At 43.3% G+C, this 26,500-nt stretch overlaps 1 protein-coding gene across 5 annotated transcripts in view; it reads right to left on the bottom strand.

Moving 5' to 3' along the window:
• Positions 1 to 26,066, bottom strand: part of ERCC6 (ERCC excision repair 6, chromatin remodeling factor) — a 44,407-nt gene extending 18,341 nt beyond the window's left edge. Inside the window, exons 1-11 of one of the 5 annotated variants that reach the window (XM_084842291.1) lie at positions 25,207 to 25,237; positions 24,389 to 24,492; positions 20,064 to 20,497; positions 18,391 to 18,511; positions 14,869 to 14,974; positions 13,201 to 13,903; positions 12,768 to 12,896; positions 9,779 to 9,937; positions 3,932 to 4,067; positions 1,909 to 2,079; positions 1,132 to 1,308 (exon numbers count right to left, since the gene is read on the bottom strand). In XM_084842291.1, the coding sequence (XP_084698417.1) occupies positions 1,132 to 1,308; positions 1,909 to 2,079; positions 3,932 to 4,067; positions 9,779 to 9,937; positions 12,768 to 12,896; positions 13,201 to 13,903; positions 14,869 to 14,974; positions 18,391 to 18,511; positions 20,064 to 20,494 (2,133 nt within the window). In that variant the 5' untranslated portion in view covers positions 20,495 to 20,497; positions 24,389 to 24,492; positions 25,207 to 25,237. Of the gene's footprint in view, positions 1 to 1,131; positions 1,309 to 1,908; positions 2,080 to 3,931; positions 4,068 to 9,778; positions 9,938 to 12,767; positions 12,897 to 13,200; positions 13,904 to 14,868; positions 14,975 to 18,390; positions 18,512 to 20,063; positions 20,498 to 23,511; positions 23,637 to 24,388; positions 24,493 to 25,206; positions 25,238 to 25,350; positions 25,571 to 25,939 lie in introns of those variants that run through there. The other 4 variants (XM_084842294.1, XM_084842293.1, XM_084842292.1 and 1 more) reach the window with 4 other exon arrangements.
• Positions 26,067 to 26,500: the final 434 nt, after the last annotated feature.

Below are 26,500 nucleotides of genomic sequence, written 5' to 3' on the forward strand. Positions count from 1 at the left end.
ACATTTTCTACAGATGTCTGTTTTTATTTACACTTAAAAGTCAAAGGGTAACATCCAGCCCTACTTAGAAAAATCCCATTGAAATGAACGGGACTTAAGTTACAACTAATTTAAGTCTCATTCATTTCAATGGGTCTACACTGAGTAGGACATAGGTTGGATTTTACCCAGAGTTAAGAGAACTCACATTGACCACAAGTTGTATTTAAAGTAACGGCGCCCCTCAGAACCATCATTCACCTTGCAATTAATTACCCAGTGGAATTCCTTTGATTGAGAGCAAGGGTGGCCAATCTCCCTTGGGTCAAGGGCTGCACAGGCCAGACCTAATTATTGTCACATTTCCCTTTGCCCCTGCTGTAAACTTCAAAAGCCAAATCAAAACACAGACCAGAGACTTCAGTTCCAAGGCTCTTTAATCCACTTAATTCATTGGGTCATTCAGATGCTAATTGTCAGTGACCCACAGTCTACAAAGGAAATGCCTTCAGGGAGTTCAGAGGAAAGCTACAAAAGTTGCTTTGAGGAACAGGCGAGCTTGCTATCCTAACTTAAGGGGGGGGAATCTCCCTCTATCTCGCGAGGACTAAGCACAGCTGTTCCCACAGGGCCAATCGGGCAGATCGCCTAAGCTCCGCCCCCATCTCTCTCGGCTCTGCATCTGCGCCTGGAGTCTTAAGAATGCAGGCTCTACCAGCCCCACTTCTCTCTGTTCGCTATCTCTCACAGGGGTGCATGAAGAGGGGCGCTCTCCATCCAGCTGTGCCTTTGAAGCCTGAGGAGTTTGCCTATCCATCTCTGTCCAGGCCTGGGAAACTTCCTCCCCCACGTTTTGCGGTTGCTCTTCAGACTCTGAGCTACTCTGCCAATCGCTGTGCTCAGTGGCAACTCTGAAATTTATGTTTATTTCATTTCTCCAGGTGTTAAGTGGTTTATGGTCTCGTGTAGTTATTTTGTGATTAAGGCTTCTAGGACTCTCTCCTAGTATGGGTTTTCCCCCTGGCTAATGGACACACACTAGCTAAGATTTGCTTACTGACTGTACTTAACTCTGCTCATTAGACCTACAACTGAGCTTTCAACGGGACTTGCTCAAATCACATCCACTGTGGGTTGCATACTTTACTGTACCTGAACTGGGGAGGCATTGGAATACCCTCCCATGGTTATTGGAACAGAAAATTGTTCCATGAAGACAGGCAGTGTTCCCAGTTTTCCTGGAAATACAAAATCAAAGAGGGACCACAGCTCCTTTAGGTTATTTTGCATAGGTGATCCAGATAAAATGATTCGATGAGGAGTGCAGAACTACAACAGGAAATAAGCAAGAATGTTCAGGTTATGATGAAATACAGAAAAAGTATAAATTCTGCCAATGGAAACTGAGAGGACTTCCAGAAGCAGTTGGGGCGGGGGGGTACTGTTTAAAGAAGAAAGTAAAAAAATCCCACTGGACATGTTCAAGTCCATGAGTGTGTCCAAAGTAGATCTTTGGGCTCCAGAAATATATACAAAAATTAATTAAGAAGAGTACATGTGTCTTGACTTTCTTTGTAAAGTCCATGCTGTATATATTGTCCACATGCCACTTGGATAAACAATATCCACATTCCTAAGAATTATATATTCTCATAACTTGGTTGTCTTTTTGTAAAGAGCTAAACAAAGTTCAAAATAAATGCAATTAGAAAAAAACAAAATTATTAAGTTTATACCCCATCCAAAATCTCAATGGAGCAGAGAAAAACCACAGGAAGAAAATATGTAGGTAAGTGTTCACTTATATAATATGCCACAGTATTTGGGTTTTCTCAAGACAGAATTTAGAGTGGGTTGGGGCAAAAAATGACTGGATAATCTATGACCAAGTTTAGCATTCATTTAAAAACTTGATTTTTAGGATCATACCTGTTTGCAAGCAAGTGTAACTGCAGCATTTGGATTCCGAATTTTATGTCCCTCATCTAGAATCACATAATGCCAATTATAGCCGTGGATGTTATCTTGCAGCAAGCGAATATATGAATAGGAAGTTATCAAAATACCATTACATGCTGCAATTTCCCGAATCAGTTTCACCTGCAAAGAATGATACGTTGCCAATTATTAGAACACTGAGAAGTCAAATAAAGGATGCATTACTAATGTTCCCGCTGCAGTAACATAGCACCACTTGTTACAGAAGGTAAACATGCATTAGAACACATTTAATTCCAAAACCATAAGAAAAATACCAAGACTTGAAAAAGAAGTTCTAGGAACAAAACCCCATCAGTTTAAAGGGATCACTTACAGGGCTTACAAATTACCTCATGCCCTCCAAAAGCATGGACATTTCGAGTTAAGGCACCTGCTTTCGTTTCTGACCATGAAAGCGGTAAAGATGTGGTACCATCTCAGATATGGCTGAGACTTATCAGAGAGGCACAAAATACTGAGAACACACTTTGGGCTCATGTGGGACTGTAGCAGAGCAGCAGACTGAAAGCTGAAGTGCTACAGTGACTTGGGCAGCTGCTCTGCTGGCAGCTCCTCCTCCTCCAGATGAATGAACAGATCCCGGAGCCCAGGGATTGCGACACTAGCACTTCAAACCAAGGGTTTCCAGCAGGTTTGAACAATGCAAGAAGTGTGTGTGTGTGTGTGTGTGTGTGTGAGAGAGAGAGAGATGCACACGCTTTTTTGTGCTTCCTGCTTAAGCATTTGCACCCACAGTGATATGCAGAACCACCCCATATATAAGGAACATGTGAATAATAAGCTAGTGTGCTGTAATGGTTAGAGTGGCGGAGCCGGTTCACACAAATGAAGCAAATCATTGCATGCCATGTGCAAGCAGCTTCCGCTCTGCTTAAACAACCCTGATTGGAGGTTGTGACCATAACAAGTGAACTTGGACTGCTGAGCTGCTTAGGGGCTAAACGACTCAGTGGTTAATTCATGGTTTGTTATTGGGTTTACTGCTGGGTCCAGGTTTGCATGTTTGCACACCTGCCAATCGCAGACTGTTTATGCAAAGCGGAAGCAGCTTATGCCCAACATGCAGCATGGGAAACTGAGTTAATTAACCCATGATCTGTCACCATTATGTGTGAACACAGTTATAGAAAAGGACTGGAGAGACCCAGGTTCAAATCCTTACTTAGTCATGGAGTTGCCTGGATGTCCTTGGGGCCAGTAACTCTCTTAACAGTTTTTTTGTGAAGATGAGGGACAATCACAGAATAGTACAGTAGGGTTGGAAGGGGCCTATAAGACCATCGAGTCCAACCCCCAATAGATCCCTGTATGCTACCTTGAGCAGGATACAGGTGAAATGAAATCTCTGAACTGCCTAGAGTACTTTGGCTATTGGGCAGTATGGAAATGAAATGAAACAAACAAACAAACACCCCCTGCTTCCTTTGACTCTGACATGTGCTTCACCCATACAGTGTTGATTGCCCTGAGGTAAGTGGCTTAATTTCAACTTCAGTGATGCTTGTAAAATGAGTCAAAGAATTTCCCTCCAGTATCAATGATCGAGAAATACATGAACACTTACCCATATAGCAAAATCTGACATTAGGCTAACACGGCCTGCATAAAAGAAACCACAACTGCAGGGCAGTAATGCATGTTTTTTTCAAAATGCATTTATTGCATCTTTATTTCTTAGCAATGGTCTACTGCAGAACACTCTAGGTATCTCACTATAGGCAACCTAGGACAAATAATCTCAGGCAACTTCAAATGAAAAGGGTGTAAAATATGCTACAAAAGCAGCACCGATTCTTAAGGTGCTCCACAAATAAAGCAGGTGCTATTTACAGGTTAAAGGGCTGCAACTTTAGAACCTTTGAATTAAATACAAACTGTTCATATACTGAGAATCAATGAAGCGTAGAGAAAACGTGGAAGTCTGACTTGATAGTTTTGAATGAACATGTACCTTTTTGTTGGCATAAGTGCCTGTCTCATGCAGAACTGCTACTCTAAATGGAGGCCACCAAGTATGGAACTCTTTCACCCACTGATGCATCACTGTGGTTGGACACACAATCACTGTTGGACCAAGTCCTTTGAACCTATCATAGATTATAAGACCACAGCATCATGAGATAAGTAGCAGACATTTTATGAGCAGTCAGAGTAAGTTGCCTATTGTACAAGGAAATAAACTATTAGCTCCACGTACAACTTTTTATTCAAGCCAGAAATGAGTATTGTTATTGTATTATTTCCAATCAATACTCAGTGGGGGCACACATACATTCATGGAAATATCTGGCATCCGGCCTTTAAGAGACTGGTTAAGACCTTTGTATTCCAGGAGGGCTTTGAAGGGGCTGGCTAGAGGTGACTGTGGACTCCAGCTGCTAATACTGCTAAGTCTCAACTGCGGAGTTTCTTTGCTGTTCAGTGGATCAATGATATTTTATTATTAGATCAATTTTTTTATTATTATTATTAGATTGATTGACAGATATGAGCTGCCTTGAAGTCAATGTTATATGATTTTACTGTGTTTTATTAGTTGTACCCTGCTTTGGGATTATTTTATAATGAAAAGAGGTAACAAATTTAATTAATAAATAAAATGGAGGGGCCTTGAAGAGGAGAAACAAGAATTCTTGTGTATACAGTAGACATATGCAATGCTAATCTGTATTCAATGTTGTTACATAGCTTAACTTGATATCCAAATATGCTGTTAATTCTTAATATTGTGATGGTATGAGACCATTTCTGTCCAAATAATATACTTTTGTTTACTCCGAAATTTGTGATTTCAATGTTTACTTTTTCCTGTCAGATGGCAGAACACTAAGATACATGTGCTTAGGTACTGCAGGGTGCAGCATTTGCATCTCTCTCTAGTACTGGATATATTCAGAGTGTTGCTTGTACAAAGTAAGCAGTTTATACCTTTGAGGCTGCCATCCTGTGTGTGCTTACCTGAGATTAAACTCCAGTGAACAGAGTGGGTTTTCTGAATAAACACGCATAGAATTGCTCTGTAAATTTCATAAGTATGCTTAATAGTACCATTTTATATGCTAAGTTATGAATGATGCATTTAATGTTGTTAAGGCAGTAAAATAAATTTAAGTTTAATAAGAAAATAAGTTGTTGTTGTTGTTGTTCAGTCGTTCAGTCGTGTCCGACTCTTCGTGACCCCATGGACCATAGCACGCCAGGCCTTCCTGTCCTGCGCTCTCTCCCGGGGTGTGCTCAAGTTCATATTCATTGTATCGGTGATGCTATCTACCCATCTCATCCTCTGCCGTCCCCTTCTCCTTTTGCTTTCAGTCTTTCCCAGCATCAGGGTCTTTTCCAGAGAGTTTTCTCTTCGCATTAGGTGGCCAAAATATTTCAGCTTCAGCTTCAGTATCTGTCCTTCCAATGAGCAGTCAGGGTTGATTTCCTTTAGGATGGACTGATTTGACCTCCTTGCAGTCCAGGGGACTCGTAAGAGTCTTCTCCAGCACCACAGTTCGAAAGCATCAATTCTTCGGCGCTCAGCCTTCCTTATAGTCCAGCTCTCACAGCCATACCTTACTACTGGGAAAACCATAGCTTTGATTAGACAGACCTTTGTCGGCAAGGTGATGTCTCTGCTTCTTACTATGCTGTCTAGGTTTGCCATAGCTTTCATCCCAAGGAGCAAGCGTCTTTTAATTTCATGGCTACAGTCACCGTCTGCGGTGATCTTGGAGCCCAAGAAAGTAAAATCTGTCACTGCTTCCATTTCTTCCCCTTCTATATGCCAGGAAGTGATGGGGGCAGATGCCATGATCTTCGTTTTGTTAATGTTGAGTTTCAAACCAGCTTTTGCACTCTCCTCTTTCACCCTCAACAAGAGGCTCTTTAGATCCTCTTTGCTTTCTGCCATTAGGGTGGTATCATCTGCATATCAGAGGTTGTTGATAATTCTCCCGGCAATCTTAATTCCGACCTGTGATTCATCCAAGCCGGCGTTTCTCATGATGTACTCTGCATATAAGTTAAATAAGCAGGGTGACAATATGCAGCCTTGTCGTACTCCTTTCCCAATTTTGAACCACTCGGTTGTTCCGTGTCTGGTTCTTACTGTTGCTTCTTGACCCTCGTACAGATTTCTCAGGAGACAGGTAAGGTGGTCTGGTACTCCCATCTCTTTAAGAATTTGCCACAGTTTGTTGTGATCCACACAATCAAAGGCTTTAGCGTAGTCAATGAAGCAGAAATAGACGTTTTTCTGGCATTCTCTTGCTTTCTCCATGATCCAGCGAATGTTGGCGATTTGATCTCTAGTTCCTCTGCCTCTTCGAAACCCAACTTGTACTTCCGGTAGTTCTTGGTTCGCATACTGCTGAAGCCTAGCTTGTAGGATTTTGAGCATCACCTTGCTGGCATGTGAAATGAGTGCAATTGTGCGGTAGTTTGAACACTCTTTGGCGTTGCCCTTCTTTGGAATTGGAATGTAAACTGACCTTTTCCAGTCTTGCGGCCATTGTTGAGTGTTCCAAATTTGTTGGCATATTGAGTGCAGCACTTTAACAGCATCATCTTTTAGGATTTTAAATAGCTCAGCTGGAATACTGTCATCTCCACTAGCTTTGTTGTTAGTCATGCTTCCTAAGGCCCACTTGACTTCACTCTCTAGGATGTCCGGCTCAAGTTCAGTGACCGCACTATCATGGCTATCAGGGACATGAAGATATTTCCTGTAGAGTTCTTCTGTGTATTCTTTCCACCTCTTCTTAATCTCATCTGCTTCTGTTAGCTCCTTGCCTTCTTTGTCCTTCGTCATGCCCGTCTTTGCACAAAACGTTCCCTTGAGATCTCCGATTTTCTTGAAGAGTTCTCTAGTCTTTCCCATTCTGTTGTTTTCCTCGATTTCTTTGCATTGTTCATTTCAGAAGGCCTTCTTGTCTCTCCTTGCTATTCTCTGGAACTCTGCATTCAGTTGGATATATCTTCCCCTTTCTCCCTTGCTTTTCGCTTCCCTTCTTTCCTCAGCTACTTGTAAAGCCTCATCAGACAGCCACTTGGCTTTCTTGCATTTCTTTCTTTGGGATGGATTTCGTTGCTGCCTCCTGAACAATGTTACGGACCTCCGTCCATAGTTCCTCAGGCACTCTGTCTATCAGGTCTAATCCCTGAAATCTATTCCTCACCTCCACTGTATATTCATAAGGGATATGATTTAGGTCATACCTGAATGGTTTAGTGGTTTTCCCTACGTTCTTCAATTTAAGCCGAAATTTTGCAACAAGAAGCTCATGATCTGAGCCACAGTCAGCTCCAGGTCTTGTTTTTACTGACTGTATAGAGCTTCTCCATCTTTGACTGCAAAGTACATAATCAATCTGATTTCGATATTGACCATCTGGTGATGTCCATGTGTAGAGTCGCCTCTTGTGCTGTTGGAAAAGAGTGTTTGCTATGATCATCGTGTTCTCTTGGCAAAACTCTATTAGCCTTTGTCCTGCTTCATTTTGTACACCAAGGCCATGCCTGCCTGTTATCCCGGTGATTTCTTGACTTCCGACTTTAGCATTCCAATCCCCTATGATGAAGAGCACATCTTTTTTTGGTGTTAGTTCTAGAAGGTGTTGTAGGTCTTCATAGAACCGATCAACCTCAGCTTCTTCGGCCTCAGTAGTTGGGGCATAGACGTGAATTACTGTGATGTTGAATGGTTTGCCTTGGATTCGTACTAAGATCATTCTATCCTTTTTGACATTGTACCCCAGTACTGCTTTTCCCACCCTTTTGTTGACTATGAGTGCTACTCCATTTCTTCTACGGGATTCTTGCCCACAATAGTAGATATGATGGTCACCTGAATTAAATTCGCCCATGCCTGTCCATTTGAGTTCGCCGATTCCCAAGATGTTGATGTTCAATCTTGCCATCTCATGTTTGACCACCTCTAGCTTACCTTGATTCATTGACCTGACATTCCAGGTTCCTAAACGATATTGTTCTTTACAGCATCGGATTTTCTTTTCACCACCAGACACATCCACAGCTGAGTGTCCTTTCGGCTTTGGCCCAGCCACTTCACTCTTTCTGGCGCTACTTGGAAATACCCCCTGCTCTTCCCCAGTAGTATATTGGACACCTTCCGACCTGAGGGGCTCATCTTCCGGTGTCATCTCTTTTAGCCTTGTGATACGTTCCATGGGATTTTCTTGGCAAGAATACTAGAGTGGGTTGCCATTTCCTTCACCAGTGGATCACATTTTGTCAGAACTCTCTGCCATGACCTGTCCGTCTTGGGTGGCCCCGCACGGCATAGCTTATGGCTTCACTGAGTTACGCAAGCCCCTTCACCACAACAAGGTAGTGATCCATGAAGGGGAGAAAATAACTACTGTATATTGCCTTGCAACAGTTATTCACACTCTGGTAACCTCCTGTTTGGATTACTGCAACATGTTATGGGTGGGGCTGCCTTTGAGAAACTTCACTTAGTTCAAAACAGGGCGGCTAGACTGCTAACTGGAGCTGGCTGATGTGATTATGCCAGTGCTTTGCTGCCAGTCTGTTTCCGGGCCCAATTCAAAGTGTTGGTTTTAACTTTTAAAGAGCTAAATGGCTTAGAGCCAGGTTACCAAAAGGAACATCTTCTCCCATACTTACCTACATGGACATAAAGATCATCTGAACCCTCCTCCAGGTGCCTCCACCAAATGAGATGAGGTGTGTGACTACAAAAGAGAGGGCCTTTTCAGTGGTGGCATCCCGTTTGAAAGGCTCACCTGGTGTCTAAGCAATGATCTTTTCAGAGCCAGGTGAGAACCTTTTTATTTTCCTGGGCATTTTAAGAACTGTTTTTAGTGCTATTCGTATTTTATTGTGCTACTGGTTTTAATTTGGTTTTATATGGTGAGATGGTTTTATTCTTTGCTGCTGGTTTTATCTTAGTTTTATTCTGTGCTGTTTTTATTTCTTTGTTTTAGTGTTTGTATTTTAATGTTTTAATGGATTGTACACCACTCAGAGAACTTCAGTTATTGGGCAGTTTAAAAGTACAATAAATAAAAAATAATTTTGATGTTGCCCCAAATTTCTCTTTTTTCTGACAAACCTGGAGAAAAGCAGGTTTTTCCATGGCTTCAAAATTTCAAAAAGTTTTACATCTGTATTTGTGGGTGCTCGTTTGGTCTTCTAGGAGTTTCAAGACATTCTTCCTTGTTGTTCTGAATGCTGGATAGCTACATATGGAGAATGTTCTAGAAGAAAAGCCAATTCACCATTCCTGAACATCAACTGTCTATGCTGACCTGAGAAAGGATTTTGCAAAGAGGTTTCCTTGCTTGCTCTTGAATCTCACTTCCATCATCACAATAGGATTGTAATTTCCTATAAAATAGTCACCTGGTATCCTGCCAGAGCAAATATTTTAATGTAAAACATAATAAAATAACGTAAAGCTAACTACATCTTTGAAAATTCCATACTGTGTAAACCATCAATATTAACCTAATTGAGTTTGTAAGCAACCCATCTGTGCCATCTAACCTTAGACCCAGTACTGACCCGAAGTATCTGGTGAGATTCATCTGCAAAATGAAGTATCAGTGCTTGGAATTCATTAAGAGTGTTAAGATATGTTTAATTTTTCCTGCCCTCCTGATCCCTAGTCTCATAAATAAAATTCTTCTGATGTCCCCCACTAAAAGAATTAAAGGAATATTGAAACTGAAATGTCATTAATAATTCACAGGGCCCTCCTCCACAGCAATACAGCCAATGAAATATTAATTGAGCTTTACAGACTGACCACCGGCAGAAGAGCACTTGCCTGTAATTTGAACCTCGAGTCCTGATCTTGCTGTAGCTCAGACCTGCCAAGAAAGCAATGATCTGTATGGTCTTGCCCAACCCCATCTCGTCTCCCAGAATTCCTCCCACCTGCTGGCAGTGCAATTCCCAGAGCCACCGAACACCTGTCTGCTGATACCTACAAATAAAAAGGCAAAGTAAGATGGCAAATACAGATCATAACAGACACAACTCATGAAGGAGTCATTCATGAGGTTCTAAAGTTAGGTACTATAACATGCTGAATGTTTTACATGAGGGCCATATTTACAGTTTTTGCATGTTTTTATTCCCTTAGATATCAGTTATGATAAACAAAATGTTCATGCAATGTTAAAAATATTTATCATTAAATGAAGACATACCAAGATACTAACAGATCAGCTTCTTTCAAATGAGGACTCTGGAGATTTACCCCTTTTTGCTGTTTTTTTAATCATTTTTTAAAAAACAAACGGGGCATAATTTTCTGCCAATACAACTAAGAGAGAAGGTCTAAAAACTACTACTGGAGGAGCATCACATCACTTTTAGCTTCACTTTCCTAAGAAAAAACATTAACCAAGGCCCTCCAAATGTTTTCATGTACAACTTCCCTCATCACTACCTATGCTAGCTAGGGCTGATAGGAATTGTAGGCCGAACTCTGCAGTGCAGAGATGAGTTAAAGCCCCTTCCCCACATGCTGAGGTCTAAATGGAAGCTGGGGGCTCCTCACTTAGCATTACAAGGAAACCTGACCTGCTTCCAATGACACATTTAGCATCACGTGTCATTTGGTCCTCATGGATTTTGGATCTGAAGCTGAAACAGCACTTCTCAGTGTAGATCTCATTAATACAGAAATAGTTGCCAAATGTACTTGAGAGCTCCTTCAGACGTTATTCATTATGATTCAAACCAAGGTAATCATGAGAACTACATTCCTTCCCAAGACCATGTACACAACCATTCGCTGACCATCTAATTCCAAATTTGGGGTCTAGGTGTGTGTTTTATTGGCCTAGATTTTATGCCACAGCTATGAAGCCAAGGAGTCTAGAATCTGCATATCTGCGGAATTTGGCAGCTGAAGGTGAACCATGAGGTCCAATGGCTTCATTGTAACAAAAGTGCAACTGTCTCATCCTAAGGGATGAGAGTCTAAAAGTGAGTGGGCTAAGTTCTCTGAAAATGAATGGGCTCAGTGGACCTACCAGAGTTGCATCCACATGTCCTGGTCCCTGGTTTCTTGTGCCTTTCTACATTAGTTGACAATATGCTGCATGCAACTTAGCATAATTTTCAGCAATACAGTACATATTAAATCACAATTAGTGGACATATTGGGTTGGACCTAAATTTGCTCATACTTTGAATAGACTCACTGAAATCACCGAGACTTAAGCTAGTCATGAGTAAGTTAAGTCCCAATGATCTTTCTTTCTTTCTTTCTTTCTTTCTTATTACATTTATACACTGCTCAACAGCCAAGGGTCTCTGGGCAGTTCACAACAATTAAAACCATAAAATATAACACAATAAAACCTAATGTAAGACTTTAAAAGTGTAAAAGCAGCAGGTAAAACCAAAGTAAAACCCAACAGCAGTTACAATCCAGGGAAAGCCTGGGTGAAAAGGTGCATTTTTAGAAGGCACTTGAAAGATGCCACATTTTCTGCCTCCTGAACAGTATGAGGGAGGGTTTTCCAGAGTGTAGGTACTGCTACAGAGAAGGCCCGCCGTTGGGGTTTTTCATGGCGACATTCCTTTCTTTTTGGAATGACCAACAAGGCCTCCCCTGACGATCTCAGCTGTTGCCAGGGAATATATATGAGAAGGCGGCCTACTAGGTACCCTGGTCCCAAGTTGTTTCAATGGGTCTGCTCTAAATATGACTAAATCTGGATCCAAGCCATTATATTATTGATATATGAAAAGAACTCCCAGGAGCTAGGGAAAACATGAATGAACTCCTTCCTATTTGCCCCTTTTTCCAGCCCTTCAGCACTTTTCCAAATGTATTTTGCAGAAATGTAAATGCAAAGGACAGAAACAGTATTTTTTTAACGGAAAGCTGAATATTCCAGGATTTTTTGAATAACTTATGGACCACAACCTTGCTCTCATTCATCCTCAATGAAAAGAACAGCTTTACAAGATGACAGGTTTCAGACGGTTTGCTAAGGAAAATTATGAGATGGGAAGAAGTTCATCTGGAATTTGGTTAATCTGCCTCAGGATCCATCACTGTCATCTTTGTGCTCCAGTGTGTTCAGAACAGGCTCTAATGCATACTGACTGCTAGCTCCCTTACCTGCTGGGGAGATCCCAGCTTTTAAATAGTGAAACAGACAAGTCTTTCAGTTCAAGTGATCTTTTTTAACAACTCAGGATGTTTTGCCAGCTGACTCATGCTTGCATGAGGTTACCGTTCATTAGGGAGGGTTATCTTGCCAAGACTCATTTTTAGTTGCCTGTCTTGGCTGATTTCCCTTTGGATATCCCTGATCATAGATACATTTGGAGAATAACGGTCTCAGCCGCATAACATACTATTAAGTCTACATAGCGGTTGATGAGGGACATATTAACCAAGCTGGGAGTTCTAGGAATTAAACACTATTCAAAACACGATGCTCAACCAAGTGTTGTAATGTGGTGGCTTATAAGTTACTCTGTTTGAATCACTTGCTAAAACGGCTTGAATAGAAAGATGTATGAATGGGGCAACAAGATTCCTCTGCTGTACACTCTGATCATGCTTGTGTAGGATGGACAAACCCCTTATGCAACTAGACCAAAATAAAAAGTACTTATAAACACACTGAGATGCTCGCTGTTTAGTCAGCTGTAGAATGTCAGGACAGAACCTTGACAACTTGCCTTAAACTTTCAGTTTATATCATAAGTTATTAAACCATTTAGGGTAATGCTCCCCCACCCCCATACACACAACGAGTTATTACTAGCTACTTTAACATACATACTTGAAAAGCTTCTTGAAGAGAAAACCTGGAACTCTAAAACCCTCGAGAAATTCAGCATCACTTTCATCAGAATCTTCTCTTGCCATCTGCTGCTCCTTTCTCTCTTTTAGTTGCAGTTTGTGCCACCTCCTAGAATAACAGTAAGAATCGTCACTTACTTAGCAATATTAGCAGACTAGGCATGCAAGAAATCCAACACTTCATGATTATACCTTTTACTCCTCCCACCGCCATACCCAACCACAAATTGATTGCATATATGAATATAGGGCTGGATCCAGACTACATTAGTTGAACTTAACTCCCACTGAAATTAATGGGACATATCTACTTTCTCCCATCGATTTCAATGGGAATCAAACTCAACTAACTTTGCCTGGATCCAATCCATATTCTGGGACTCCCAAGATGCAACAATTTGCTTTATACTGACCTTAACCTTTGCTTATAGAAATCTTCATTGCCATCATCTCTGTGTCTCTTTATTCTCCGTTTCCCAACAACATCCTCTTCATCAGAGCTTGGGAAAAAGTCAGACCCCCCAATTTCTTCTTCTTGGAATCCTTCTGTTAATGAATATTTCTTTCTCCATGGGAGAGGTTTCACTTTATAATCATCAGCATCACTATCTTGAAAGAAAGCCTCTTCCTCCTCTGAACTGTTGAGCTCTTCATCAGGCACATATTCAGACTCCTCGCTGTCTTCCTGTTGTTCCCCTCCCTCTATCTCCCTAGCGTTAGGGAGTCTGGTCTTCGCCCGAATCTGAAGAACATGATTCTGAAGTTTTTTCATACGCTTCTTCAGGCGGCTGTCTGTTTTTGATAGCCCTTTCCTCTTGTTTCCCTTGCTTTTTGTGAGATGTACTGGAGCTTTGGTGTGATTCTTCTCTGAAGGTGCTTTCTGCTTGGTCCCTTTTCGAACAGAAGGCCTCTTCCTTTCAAATGAGAGCTTTGCTTGATCTGCCAAATATTTTTCAAAACCAGATGCTTCATTTAGCATTATCTGACGAGGCTTCTTTCCTTGATTCTGGGGTATTTTTGTTCCAAAAGGAGTCATCTGACCAGTTCGGACAAGCTTCTCCCATTCAGTTTCCTGAATGGGCATAAGCATACTGCCAAGGGATGAGGGACCAGGGTCTACAAATAATAATCATAATCATCTTTTAAAAATCAATCTTTGTCTTAAAGAATCTATACATAATTATTTTCCAAATGGAAATAATCTGTGCAAGAAAGACAAGTGCACTCATTAATCCATGTAGGAGAAGTGTTGTATATGAAGCAGTCCCCAAGACAAATTGTTTACTGTAGTGAGTTTCCTGGAGTTCAAATGAAGTGTGGTTTTAACCTTGTGCTATACACAGCAGGAGCACAGGGTAGAGGTGGAGAAATGGCAGAGAACCAATACAGAGAGAACTGAATAAAGAGCAGAGACAGAGGGAATGAACGTAGGAATAGGTACAGACAGAAGGGTGGTTCCTATAGATGCAGAAGGGAAAGAAGCAATAGGACCTGACAACAACCCAAAGGTGGGAGCAGACAGATTTGGGAATCATCATGGCCAATGCTGGCTGGGAATTATGGGAGGTGCAGTCCAACACATCTGGAGGACACCAAATTGGGGAGGGCTGCTGTACACCATTTTCTTTCTACCAACCCGTTCACACATAACAACCCACTGCCTTTTAAACCAATGGGCCATCGTTACATGTGAACCAAGTCAAGATGTTAACAATTGTGCCTGTTGATAGCACTGCATTGGAAGATTTAATCCAATCAGTGCTTGTCAACGTAAACATTTTTTGCAGCACAGCTAGTCTGATTAACACTTCCAATTTATTGAGAGCAATGCTCTAGTGTTTCTAGAGAACAGACATCCCTTTTGAACTGAGCCAAGATTTATTTTCATTCGTGAAGATTCCATACGAGTACTCAGATAAGCAGTTCTGCAGGTGCACAAAACTGAAACAGTGCTAAATCTCTCCAAAAAACAGCCCAATGAAATTTATTAATCCATGTTCATTATTTTAAGCAAAGTAATGAAAGTTGAAAAGTGTTGAAATTTGAAAATAGCACCCAAAACCCACCATTTCATTCCTCACCTCCATCTTGTTCAAATACAGCATCACCTATTCCATCAGGAATCTCCTCACCGAGAATAATTTGAAGGTGCTTTTGCTTCGCTTTGATTTTTTTCAACTGTTGTTCCTGACATAAGGAGAGTAAACATTAAAACATATTTTTTATTCTCAAAAACCAAGGCAGGACATAATGGGAAGATTAGCAGGTTCTTATGCACAAGTTCTGAGGCACATTTTAAATTTTGTTGAGTACCATAAAAATACAACATTTCGGTTGGATTTGCATTTTAACTGTTTTAAATATAAACTATTTGCATTTTATGCGTATACATGTAAAGACAAATGTAACAATGTATTTCATATGTGTACAAATACTGTCACATCTGGATGAGGATGTAGAGGGGCTGCTTATCAAATGTACAGATGACACAAAGCTAGGATGGACAGCCAACGCCACAGAAGACAGAATCAAGATCAAAAGGACCTTGACAGCCTGGAACTTTGGCCGAAACTAACAAGATGAAGATCGTTACCTTGTCGTGGTGCTGGAGCTTGAGCACCTCAATGGCGCCATGAGCTAAACCGTGAAGGGACACCCAAGATGGGAAGGTCATGGCAGAGAGGTCAGACTAAATACGATCCCTGGGGAAGGAAACGGCAACCCACCCCAGTATTCTTGCCGTGAAAACTCAATGGATCAGTATTGATTCCTGCATTGAGCAGGGGGTTGGACTCGATGGCCTTGTAGGCCCCTTCCAACCCTACTATTCTATGATTCTATGATTCAGTACAACCAGAGATATGTCGATATACCATCGGAATATGGGACTCCCAGGTCAGAAGATGGTCAAAACGCTACTGGGGAGGAACAGAGGATAAGTTCAACTAGCCCCAGATGTGATGACGCAGCTAGCTCAAAGCCGAAAGGATGGCTAACGGCTGACTGTGCTGGTGCTGAATGACGAATCCGATGTTCTAAAGATCAACACACCATAGGAACCTGGAATGTAAGATCTATGAGCCAGGGCAAATTGGATGTGGTTACTGGGGAGATGTCAAGAATATAGACATTTGGGGTGTCAGTGAACTGAAATGGACTGGAATGGGCCACTTCACATCAGATGACCACCAGATCTACTACTGTGGACAAGAGGACCACAGAAGAAATGGAGTAGCCTTCATAATTAATAATAAAGTGGCTAAAGCAGTGCTTGGATACAATCCAAAGAACGACAGAATGATCTCAATTTGAATTCAGGGTAAGCCATTTAACATCACAGTGATCCAAATATACGCCCCAACCACAGATGATGAAGCAGAAGTAGATAACCTATGTCTGTGGGAGCTGGACCATAAGGAAGGCTGAGTGAAGGAAGATAAATGCTTTTGAACTGTGGTGTTGGAGGAAAATTCTGAGAGTGCCTTGGACTACCAGAAGATCAAACCAGTCCATACTCCAGGAAATAAAGCCAGACTGCTCACTTGAGGGAATGATATTAAAGGCAAAACTGAAGTACTCTGGCCACATAATGAGAAGAGATGACACCCTAGAAAAGACGCTGATGCTGGGGAAAGTGGCAGGCAAAAGGAAGAGGGGCTGACCAAGGGCAAGACGGATGGATAATATTCTGGAGGTGACGGACTCGACCTTGGGGGAGCTGTGGGTGGCGACGGCTGACAGGAAGTTCTGGCGTGGGCTGGTCCATGAAGTCACGAAGAGTCGAAAGCGACTGAATGAATAAACAAAAACAAGATGAAATTCAGAGAAATGTAAAATCTTGCATTTAGGTACAAAAAATCAAGGGCACAAGCATAGGATGGAGGAAACCTGGCTTGCATGTAGTACGTGTGATGGAAGATCTAGCTGTCTTAATGGATCACAAACTGAATATGAGCCACCAGTGTGATGCAGCTGCTTCAAAAGCTAATGCAGCCTAAGACAGAAGCATAGTGTCCAGGACACAGAAAGTAAACACTCTGTTCTATTCTGTATCAATCAGGCCATGTTTGGAGTACTGTGTCCTGGGTGACACATTTTAAGAAGAATATTGAAGAAAAACATTGATAAACTGCAGTGCATCAAAAGAAGAGCAAACAGGATGGTGAGGGGGCTGGAAAGCGGAAACCAAGTCCTATGAGGAACAGTTGAAAGAGGTGGATATGTTTAACCCGTGTATTGCCCCGGCCGTAGGCTTTGAACTCTTAGTTTAGAGGTGCCAAGATAGTGATAAATCAGACCTGGGTTTACTTACAAGGAGTAGTTTATTGGGTAACTTACAGCACACAGGCGTACCCAATGGTTGGATCAGACAGCTTCTCTGAACCCGGAGCCATGGGGTACAATGGGTTTTATACTATACATGTGGGCAGTGAGGCAGCATGACAGCAGCAAGTGCCACCCAGCGTTCATTCCCAGCATAGGCTAGAAGTGTTTGGTTCTCAGCACAGCCACCTGCAGCTTTAAGACAAACAAACTTCGCTTCCCAGGCAGATCTTGATATCTGCCTTTGACTCATCTCAACATGCTCAGAGGCCTACTAGCAATGGAATTGCACCAATAATGAACTTAAGCAAGCATTATGGATCTCCAGGCCCCTCTAACACTACAGGTGACTTGGTTACACTCCTGGGGCCAATTCAACCTGGAGAAAAGAAAATTAAGGGGAGACATGACAGCAGTGTTCAAATATCTGAAAGGCTGTCATGCAGAAGATGCGGCAGACTTATTCCTTGTTGCTCCAGAAGGAAGGACTAGAAGCAATGGGTGGAAACTGCAGATTTCACCTAAACATTAGGAGAAGCTTCCTAATGGTAAGGGGTGTTAAGAGAGTGGAACACACTGCCTAGGAAGGCAGCAGGTTCTCCTTTGCTGGAGCACTCCATGACATCACACAAGCTCAGCAAATGACTGAGGATGGACTGTGGACTTTTACAAGTGACCACCTTTTTAGCTGTTTAACTACAGGTTGTATATGTTATTCAGCAAATATGCTATCAGGATAAAAAAAATCACTAGTTTTTAATGTCTGTAAAAGTGATGATTATGAGAAGCAAGTAAACACAAGTGATTGCAGAATTAGGACAATAACTCTTGTTCTGGGGAACTGAGTAACCCGTAATAAAAAGAAAAAGTTAAGATATAAACTTAATGAGGCTTCATGGTTTATAGTTTGTTTTATTAAAAAAAAAAAACTCCAATGAAGACATCTTCTAAAAATTCACCATTTTCAAAAACAGCTACTGGTTGGTTCTCCGAGAACTTCAAAATAAATATGAACCTACTACAACCAATATTCATTTTCAGACACACAAATATACCTAGCCCAATGACTGCTGAAAACTATGTAACAGTTTAATAGAACTGCAACCTACATCTACAGCAGTTATTTAAAAAAATAAATCTGATGCTTGAAGCCGCAGCCACAAATTGTTATGTTCAAATGACTTTCAAAGAGGCTTATACAGACTTCATTCTAACATCAAAACTTAAGATGTAAAGGGAATTTCACACACCACACACATAGAATAGTAACTTCCCATTACCTTGTTGTATTTTTGCCGCTTCACGGAATCTAGTTTTCTCTTAATATCTTTGTTACTGGCAGCTTGAGGAGTAAATTGTTCAATAATGGCAGTGATTTGTTTCAGGGATGCTGTACATGACCTGAAAATGCAAATTCAATCATCTACTAAGCTTCAATGTGAAGATTTAAACGTTGACAAACAAGAGCATCTTCAACTGAAATACTGGGCAATGTTTAAACCTGAAAACCCAATATTGTTTCTCTAAAGTAGTAGCTGGTGTTTAAATGCCCAAAAAAACAGGAGTTCATAAAACCTACAAGTTTGCAGACATGACAAACAGCAATTCTTACTACAGCATTTTTATTCTGCAAGCAAAAAAAAGCTTGGTTAATGAATTCTTGCTTAACTCTCAACTAGAATTTATTTAAATGTTGCCTTACACATTCACTATTTTATACCATAGTACTCTGTGATCATACTGGGAATTATTTAGGGTAGATGATCAAGTAATTTGTTACTTATTATTATTTATTTGTGGCATTTATATACCGCTGAATATAATAAAATCTCTCAGCAGTTCAGAATATTAAAATAATTGTTATAATAATAATCTGCGCTAAGACCAGTCACTAGCTTATTTTGAACGCAACTAGATTTTGACTGAAAAAGCCATCTATTAAATGGCCCACAGATATCTGCTGAAACAGTGTACATCCATAAAGTAATTTTAAAATTGTTTTATATGTGCAACCCCCACAAAGCTTGTTTGCAGATATTTCCCTGGTAACTATCAGTCTTTATTTAGCCAACGTTTGTTACTTACTCTGTACAACAAGGGACATCTACATCATCACAGCAGTAGAGGTGTACACACAGGGCTAGAGCAATGGTAAAGGCCATCAAGGGCTAAGAGTATATTATATGAACCCTACCCACCCCATTTCACTGGGCTGGCCCACTACCCTGATGGGAGGAGAGTAATTCAGGTTAAAGAGCATTGCCAGCCCTCCATATGCCAAGGCTCATGCCTTTTTATACAGAAGGAGGTAACTGTGAGCACAGTCTGACTCCTATAGAAATTCGTGAGAAAGCATCCACTGACTTCAATGGAACAGGATGGCAGCCTAAAATCACAACTGGCAGCTCTCCACTGCCGGGTCATGAAGGTAACTATGAGAAAAGCAAGACACCTCCTCCTTTACGTTGAGCTGTGATGTTCCGGCAATGGTTTATAAGGCCAGCAGTGGGGCTCTAATGGGTGGAACCAGGTGTTCACCTGCAGGCACCACTCCACAAACTACATCATAATCATCCGGGAGTAGTCCCACTGGCTTCAATGAGACTTAGCCAGTGTAAGCAACCAGTGGATTTTACCTTAATATTTTCAGTGCTGGATCAGCTGACCAGGTTCTGAACATTTTATATATTTGAAAAATTTATAAACCATCCCTTCATCTCAAAAAGGATTTCAGGGTGATGTACATAAAACACAAATAAGGAAGACACTGGATGGGATGAAATCAGCTTTCACTGAAGTACAGGATAAGGCTCCTAGTTCAGCTGGTGGAAGGTGTCCTACCTCTCCTCCAATCTGATATACATATACATACATACATATATATATAAAATCTAATTCCCATGATGCGTATATACTTATCTTCTAAAAAAAAGTAAGAAGTCACCCAGCTTACCTCAAGTCATCCAATACAGACTGGTGCTCTTTTTTTGCATCAGCAACTTGCACTGCCTTGTTTGCTTCATGTATTGCATTGTCTACTTGCTGAAGAACTCCTTGTTCCAATACATCCTGGTCATATACATCAACATCGAGGCCTTTGAGTTCATCTGCCTGCGCGCCAGGTGCCACAGACTGGATTTGCTGCCTATCAATGAGCAGCAGTGGTCCCTTTCTCGGTGTTCCAGAAGAAGCATCTGCTGCTGATGCAAGTAACTTGCTCTCGAAGGCCGGCGCTTCCCGGTGGTGCCCCATGTGAGTTTTACTGGTGGACAAGTCGCCTCCTTGTTTGGCCTCTGTTACTTCCACATGACCTGAATTACTCCCACCAGCACCATGATTCTGTCCTTGAATGCTACCTTCTGGCTGAGGTTTGTCAGCAGGCATCTTCTGCTCAAACACAAGAAAGAGTTGCAGAGCAGAAGTTTTAACTTCTCAAACTTTTTGACTAAAACCACCAATACAATTCCACACAGGATCTGCAGTTGCTCCCATTACCCTAGATCAGAAACGGCTCAAGTCAAGGGACTAAATAAGAGGACCTCCTTACATACCTTTAAAATCTTTAATTCTTATCAAAAGCCAGTTTATTTGAGCATCTGAGACTCAAAGCCCCTGTTCAATCACAGCAGACTCACTGAATGGTCTTGGGCAATCATCATTTCCTAGCCTTTGTTCCCAGAGAGTAAAAAAGTAGTAATATAGTGACCTCTCGCACTCACACAGGATTGATTGTTAAGAGGGTGGCAGATGATGTGATGCCCTGAACCAGTAGACTATATATTAACTAAGTTGAATGTGTTTATTTGGAGTTTTATATAAAGAATGTTATATGAAGAGAAATAACTTATAGGTGGAACCCTGCTGCTATAGAATCAACGGACAAAAATCTTACTGATTTAACCCTAAGTCATGTTTGCTTGGGAGTAAATCCCACCGAATTCTTTGGATTTAACTGAACATATGATTAAGTTACCTATTCTCAATCCACACTGGCTGATGGCAACTCCTCTAGTTTAATTGGAATTGCTAGAGACTGAACTTGGAACCTTCCGCATGCCTTTACCACTGAGCTAAGGGCCTTATACGTATAAGGGCGCAATCCTATGAGGATAGTTGGCCGCCTCCAAACTTGATGATGACCAACTATCTAATGAGGGGCAGACGGAGTGGATCTTCTCCTCCAAGTTCCGGCCGCCCTGCATTTGTGCCTAGACAGCTGATTTTGGCTGTCTGACCAGCATGGCTCAGAGCAGGGGGAGGGAACTGGACAGCGCATAGGAAGTGTCGTACTGGCACTTCCTCCATCCTCTCCCCACCCCCAGGAACACCCCCTTTTCCCCCACTCTTCCGGCGGCACAGCCAGGGATGAACCGCGCTGCCTATGAGGGGGTGGGGGAGGAGACAGGTAGGCAGTTTTCTGGGAACTGACCTTGGAGTGTTGGCTCTGGGGTCAGTTCCCAAAAACCGACAAATCCTATGGCTGTCTAGCAGCCATAGGATTATGCCCTACACAGCCTAAATCTCAGTGGTGCCTACAGTCACCATTTGTAGGCGAAGATAACAAGGAGGTAATGCCAACCTCGCCCCCACCCTCTCTGCCCTGAGGTCCCAAACCTATTCCAATACTGGTACTATAGCCATCAGTTCTGCCATCATAACAGAAATCCAGTCAAGACAACCTGTACTTTTTCTGTACTCCAACCCCAGACACAAACCACTATAGCTACCCTAACATCTCACATGCTCTTGGAACCATCAATATACATTTTACAATAAGAACCCCCAACTAGACAAAAGGTACTCAATAACTCTGTTTTTAATATCTATGTTTCCCATACTAATAGACCTTTTCATTACATGACTCAGAACTATTGCTGGGGGAGTACAAACCACGCAAAGAAGGAACAAGCAAAACCGCCCAGAGAGCTTCGGCTATTGGGCGGTATAGAAATGAAATAAATAAATAAATAAAATGTCTAAAAGCAACCCTCTTTTGAAACAAAGTGGTCTCTAATCCGGATGTAACTCCCATTATATGAAGGAATAGCATTCATCACTGAATAAGATTCAGATAAAACTGACCCAAACACAAATCTATCTACCTCGTAAAAACTCAAAAATCCACCAAAACATCCTACTCCACACACCAACCTGATATAACTTGTACAACAGCCTTTCCTTCCATACTATATCATATGCCCAATATCTAAAAACAGTGGTTAAATACTCCGTACAGAAACTCTTCCCAAAATCAATCTCTAAACGTAAAATTTGATCCCAAGTGCTCCGTCCCTTTCAAAATCCACTCGCTGAAATTTCTACAAAAAATTCCTAACTGTTCATTTAATATTTGTTCCATAACTTTACACATATGAGGTGAATGCTATTAGCCTATACGAAAAAGGGTCAGATAATTCTCCCAACTCTCTGGTTTTCCTAGGGGAATAACAATAGCACATTTCCAGGACTTTGGTAAGACACAGATCTATATAATTCTGTCTGGAGATCCTAACAACATACTTATAAACATTCTCTAGGCAAATGTTTTAACATGTCATAATTAACTCCATCCTCTCCTGGTTCTTGAAACAATCTAATGCTTTATCCAATTCTCAAATAGAAAAATCTGCATTTAATGAATCATCTCCTTGAACTCCAATCACCCAATAACACACCATGCAAATCAAAGAACTATTCCAATACGATCCAAGATCTTCAGTCCAATTCTCATTCCTAACCCTCTGAAAAACATCCACTAATATTTCATCTTTATCCACACTCATGGTACAAACCTTATCATCATCAAGCACCAAAGTACACCATTCATCTTTCTCATCTGTGTATACATCAACAAAGTTGGTGCATCAACAGTGAGATTCCTGCAAAGCTCCAACTCTTCCGCTTAGCACTTTGAATCACTTTAATAGTGTTATTTACAGTCTTTATACTCCATCAAATCCTCCCCTGCTAACATATGCCTAACCTTCAGAAAGGTTGTGGTTTTAATGTTCTATATATTTTAAATTGTTTTATTGTGTGTTGTTTGGTTTTAATTTTTGTGAACCGCCCAGAGAGCTTTGGCTATTGGGCGGTATAGAAATGAAATAAATAAATAAATAAATAAATAAATAAGAAAGGCCACATTTCTTGTCCATATTGCCTCACTACATTAAATCATCCATCATGGAACTAACTACCAACCTTTTTGTACCTGTTTCTGCCTAAGAATAGCCTGTATAGTTGCTCCCATAGTTCCACGTCAACTTGCCAGAAAAATCCTCAATATCCGTACTACCTCCCCACAAATTAACAAACTCCAGACATAGCTGTTCAAATAAATTCCAATTAGCCTTCCTAAAATTCCATTGAGGGGCCCTATCCATATAATTTTCAAATAAAACCTTGTTGTTGTTGTTCAGTCGTTCAGTTGTGTCCGACTCTTCGTGACCCCATGGACCATAGCACGCCAGGCCTTCCTGTCCCGCGCTCTCTCCCGGAGCGTGCTCAAGTTCATATTCATTGCATCCGTGATGCTATCTAGCCATCTCATCCTCTGCCGTCCCCTTCTCCTTTTGCCTTCAGTCTTTCCCAGCATCAGGGTCTTTTCCAGGGAGTTTTCTCTTCGCATTAGGTGGCCAAAATACTGGAGCTTCAGCTTCAGTATCTGTCCTTCCAATGAGCACTCAGGGTTGATTTCCTTTAGGATGGACTGATTTGACCTCCTTGCAGTCCAGGGCACTCGTAAGAGTCTTCTCCAGCACCACAGTTCGAAAGCATCAATTCTTCGGCGCTCAGCCTTCCTTATAGTCCAGCTCTCACAGCCATACATTACTACTGGGAAAACCATAGCTTTGATTAGACGGACCTTTGTTGGCAAGGTGATGTCTCTGCTTCTTACTATGCTGTCTAGGTTGGCCATAGCTTTCCTCCCAAGGAGCAAGCGTCTTTTAATTTCATGGCTACAGTCACCGTCTGCGGTGATCTTGGAGCCCAAGAAAGTAAAATCTGTCAGTGCTTCCATTTCTTCCCCTTCTATATGCCAGGAAGTGATGGGGCCAGATGCCATGATCTTCGTTTTTTTAATGTTGAGTTTCAAACCAGCTTTTGCGCTCTACTTCTTGGTAAATGGTAAATCTTGGAAATAATTCTTGGATCACTACCCATATTAGTTTCATGCACTACCATCCACCCATTTCTAGAGACAATAGCCTGAGACACAATCACCAAATCAATCCCTAAATTAAGGAAATGGCCACAGCTCAGTGGGAGAGCACCTGCCTTGCATGCAGAAGGTCCCAGGTTCGGTCCTTAGCATCTCCAGGTAAGGCTAGACAATACTGGGCTAGATGGGCCAAGGGTCTGACTCAGGATAAGGCAGCTTCCTATGACAGGAGAAAGTACTATTACAAGAATCAAACCAAGTAGGGGTTCCATCATATCAAATTGCATCAGTCAGATTTCCCCACAGAAAATTATAGCCAAAATCCCCACATAACTGTAAAGGGTCCAGGTTTGTTTTCAATAAATGACCCACTCCCTCAACATCTAGTGGAAGACAAAGTTTATATATATTTAAAAAACCTACAATATGTCCATCAGATCTACAGAGATATCTATTGAAAAATACACAGAAAGTTTCTTGAATCTCCTATTCCACAAAATGCATATTCTCTCTAACAAATAAGGCAACACCTCCGCCCCTTCCAAAATCCCCATCTTTACAAAGTGCAACATAACTTGAAATCACAAAACTCAATTCTGTCACAAGCCAAGTTCCCTGAATACAGATTACAGCAGGTAACTTGGGTAGGTTAGTTAAAACTACTTTAGTTCTTGCCCAAGCGCCACCAGACAGTGTGCACTCCAGTTCAAAATTCCTAAACCAACAGTATTATGCCGCAGGATGCCCTAAAAGCTTATCAATTCACTCCAGAGTCAAACTGCCTACTCCCCAATAGTTTCAAAATAATCCCCATTTTTCCCCGAGTTCCTTTCGGAACTTCCACCACAATGGCAACAAGGTGAACTTCTTGCTGTACTAGTTCTGCTTGCACAGAAGATGAAGCAGCAGCCTCTGGAGGAAACGGCCTCCTTACGCTGCTCCTTATCCTGCCTGACCCCTCGTTGTTGTCGTTTATTCGGTCCGTCGCTTCAAAGTCGCCGGTCGGCCGAGCACCCAAGCCCGCGCGGCCGCGAGACAGCCCTCCACCCGGAGGCCGCGCTTGCGCCCCGCAACGCACCGCCCTCGGGGTCCATCACACCGATCCGGCGGTGGCGCCACCGCGCTTTCCCGCGCGCAGCCTTGGGCAGGCGGCTGCCGCAGGGCCGGAGCTCCGGCGTCGACCACGCGGGACCTCCGGCCAGAGCTGCATCGCCGGGCCGCGGCCACACGCCGCGCAAGCTCTCGCCCTCCCGCAGGCCCCGCCCGTTCCGCCACGGGACGGGGCACTGGCGCGCCGCGTCGGTCCCGCCGGCCCTTGCGCGCACACGGCGCGTCCTCCCGCGGCGCCGCGGGCTCGCGCCCACCCACGAGGCCGCCGCCCGGCGCCCGCTGCCCCCGGAGGCCTGATCGCGGCACCGGCCGTGGCGCCTTCGGCCAGCGCGGCGGTGGCGCGCGGGAAGCCCGCCCGGGGGCGCCGCAGAGCGGCCGCAGCCCGCCGCGCCCCCCGCCCCAGGCGCCTGTCAGCACGAAGGCGGGCCGGGCCGGGCCAGGGACCCGCGGGGGCCTGCGGCCTCGGCCCGCCCAGCTGCCCCGTCCACCAAACAAAAGCCAGGCTCCGCCTCATCCCCGGGCGGCCCCTCCCGGGCGGCCTGCGGGCGCCTCCTCACCGGCGCGTCCCCCGGCTCGAGCGGCGCGGGCGAGATCTCTGCCTCGCGCTCGCCCCCTCCGCCCGCGCATGCGCCGGCACCCAGCTTCCGGTCTCCGCAGAGGCCTCCATTTTGGGCCGCGCGGGGCCGCCCAGTGCGCATGCGCGAGGCCGTGGCGCCATCCGGGGGCGGGGAGCGCCGGCCGCCCCGAGGGGGCGGGCCGCAGCGCCCATCGTCGCCAGCCGACGCGCCCTTGGCCGTGCTGGCTGGGGATGATGGGACCGTGGCCCAGCAAAGCCCGCAGGGCGGCAGAACTTCCGTGCGGCGCTTCTGTTTGCCGCAGTGTTCGCTCGGGCGGCGTTCACACGCACGCGCTCAGCGACGCGTGCTCGGTGCAAGCGTGCGCGCGCCCAGCCCTCCGAGGGCGCGCGGGCCGCGAAAGGGAGCGCGTGTCCCCCTCCCCGCCGGCCTGGCCTGGCCGCCGGGGAAGGCGCCGCTGCAGGGGCGCGCCCTGGATCGGCCGCCGCGCCGCGCCCGCCACGCGGCCGGGGACAGGGCGCGCCCGGGCGGCGGGGCGCCGGG

The sequence above is a fragment of the Heloderma suspectum genome, chromosome 3, assembly GCF_057233095.1.
Source record: "Heloderma suspectum isolate Gila_16-S chromosome 3, 16-S_ref, whole genome shotgun sequence".
Taxonomy (NCBI): domain Eukaryota; kingdom Metazoa; phylum Chordata; class Lepidosauria; order Squamata; family Helodermatidae; genus Heloderma; species Heloderma suspectum.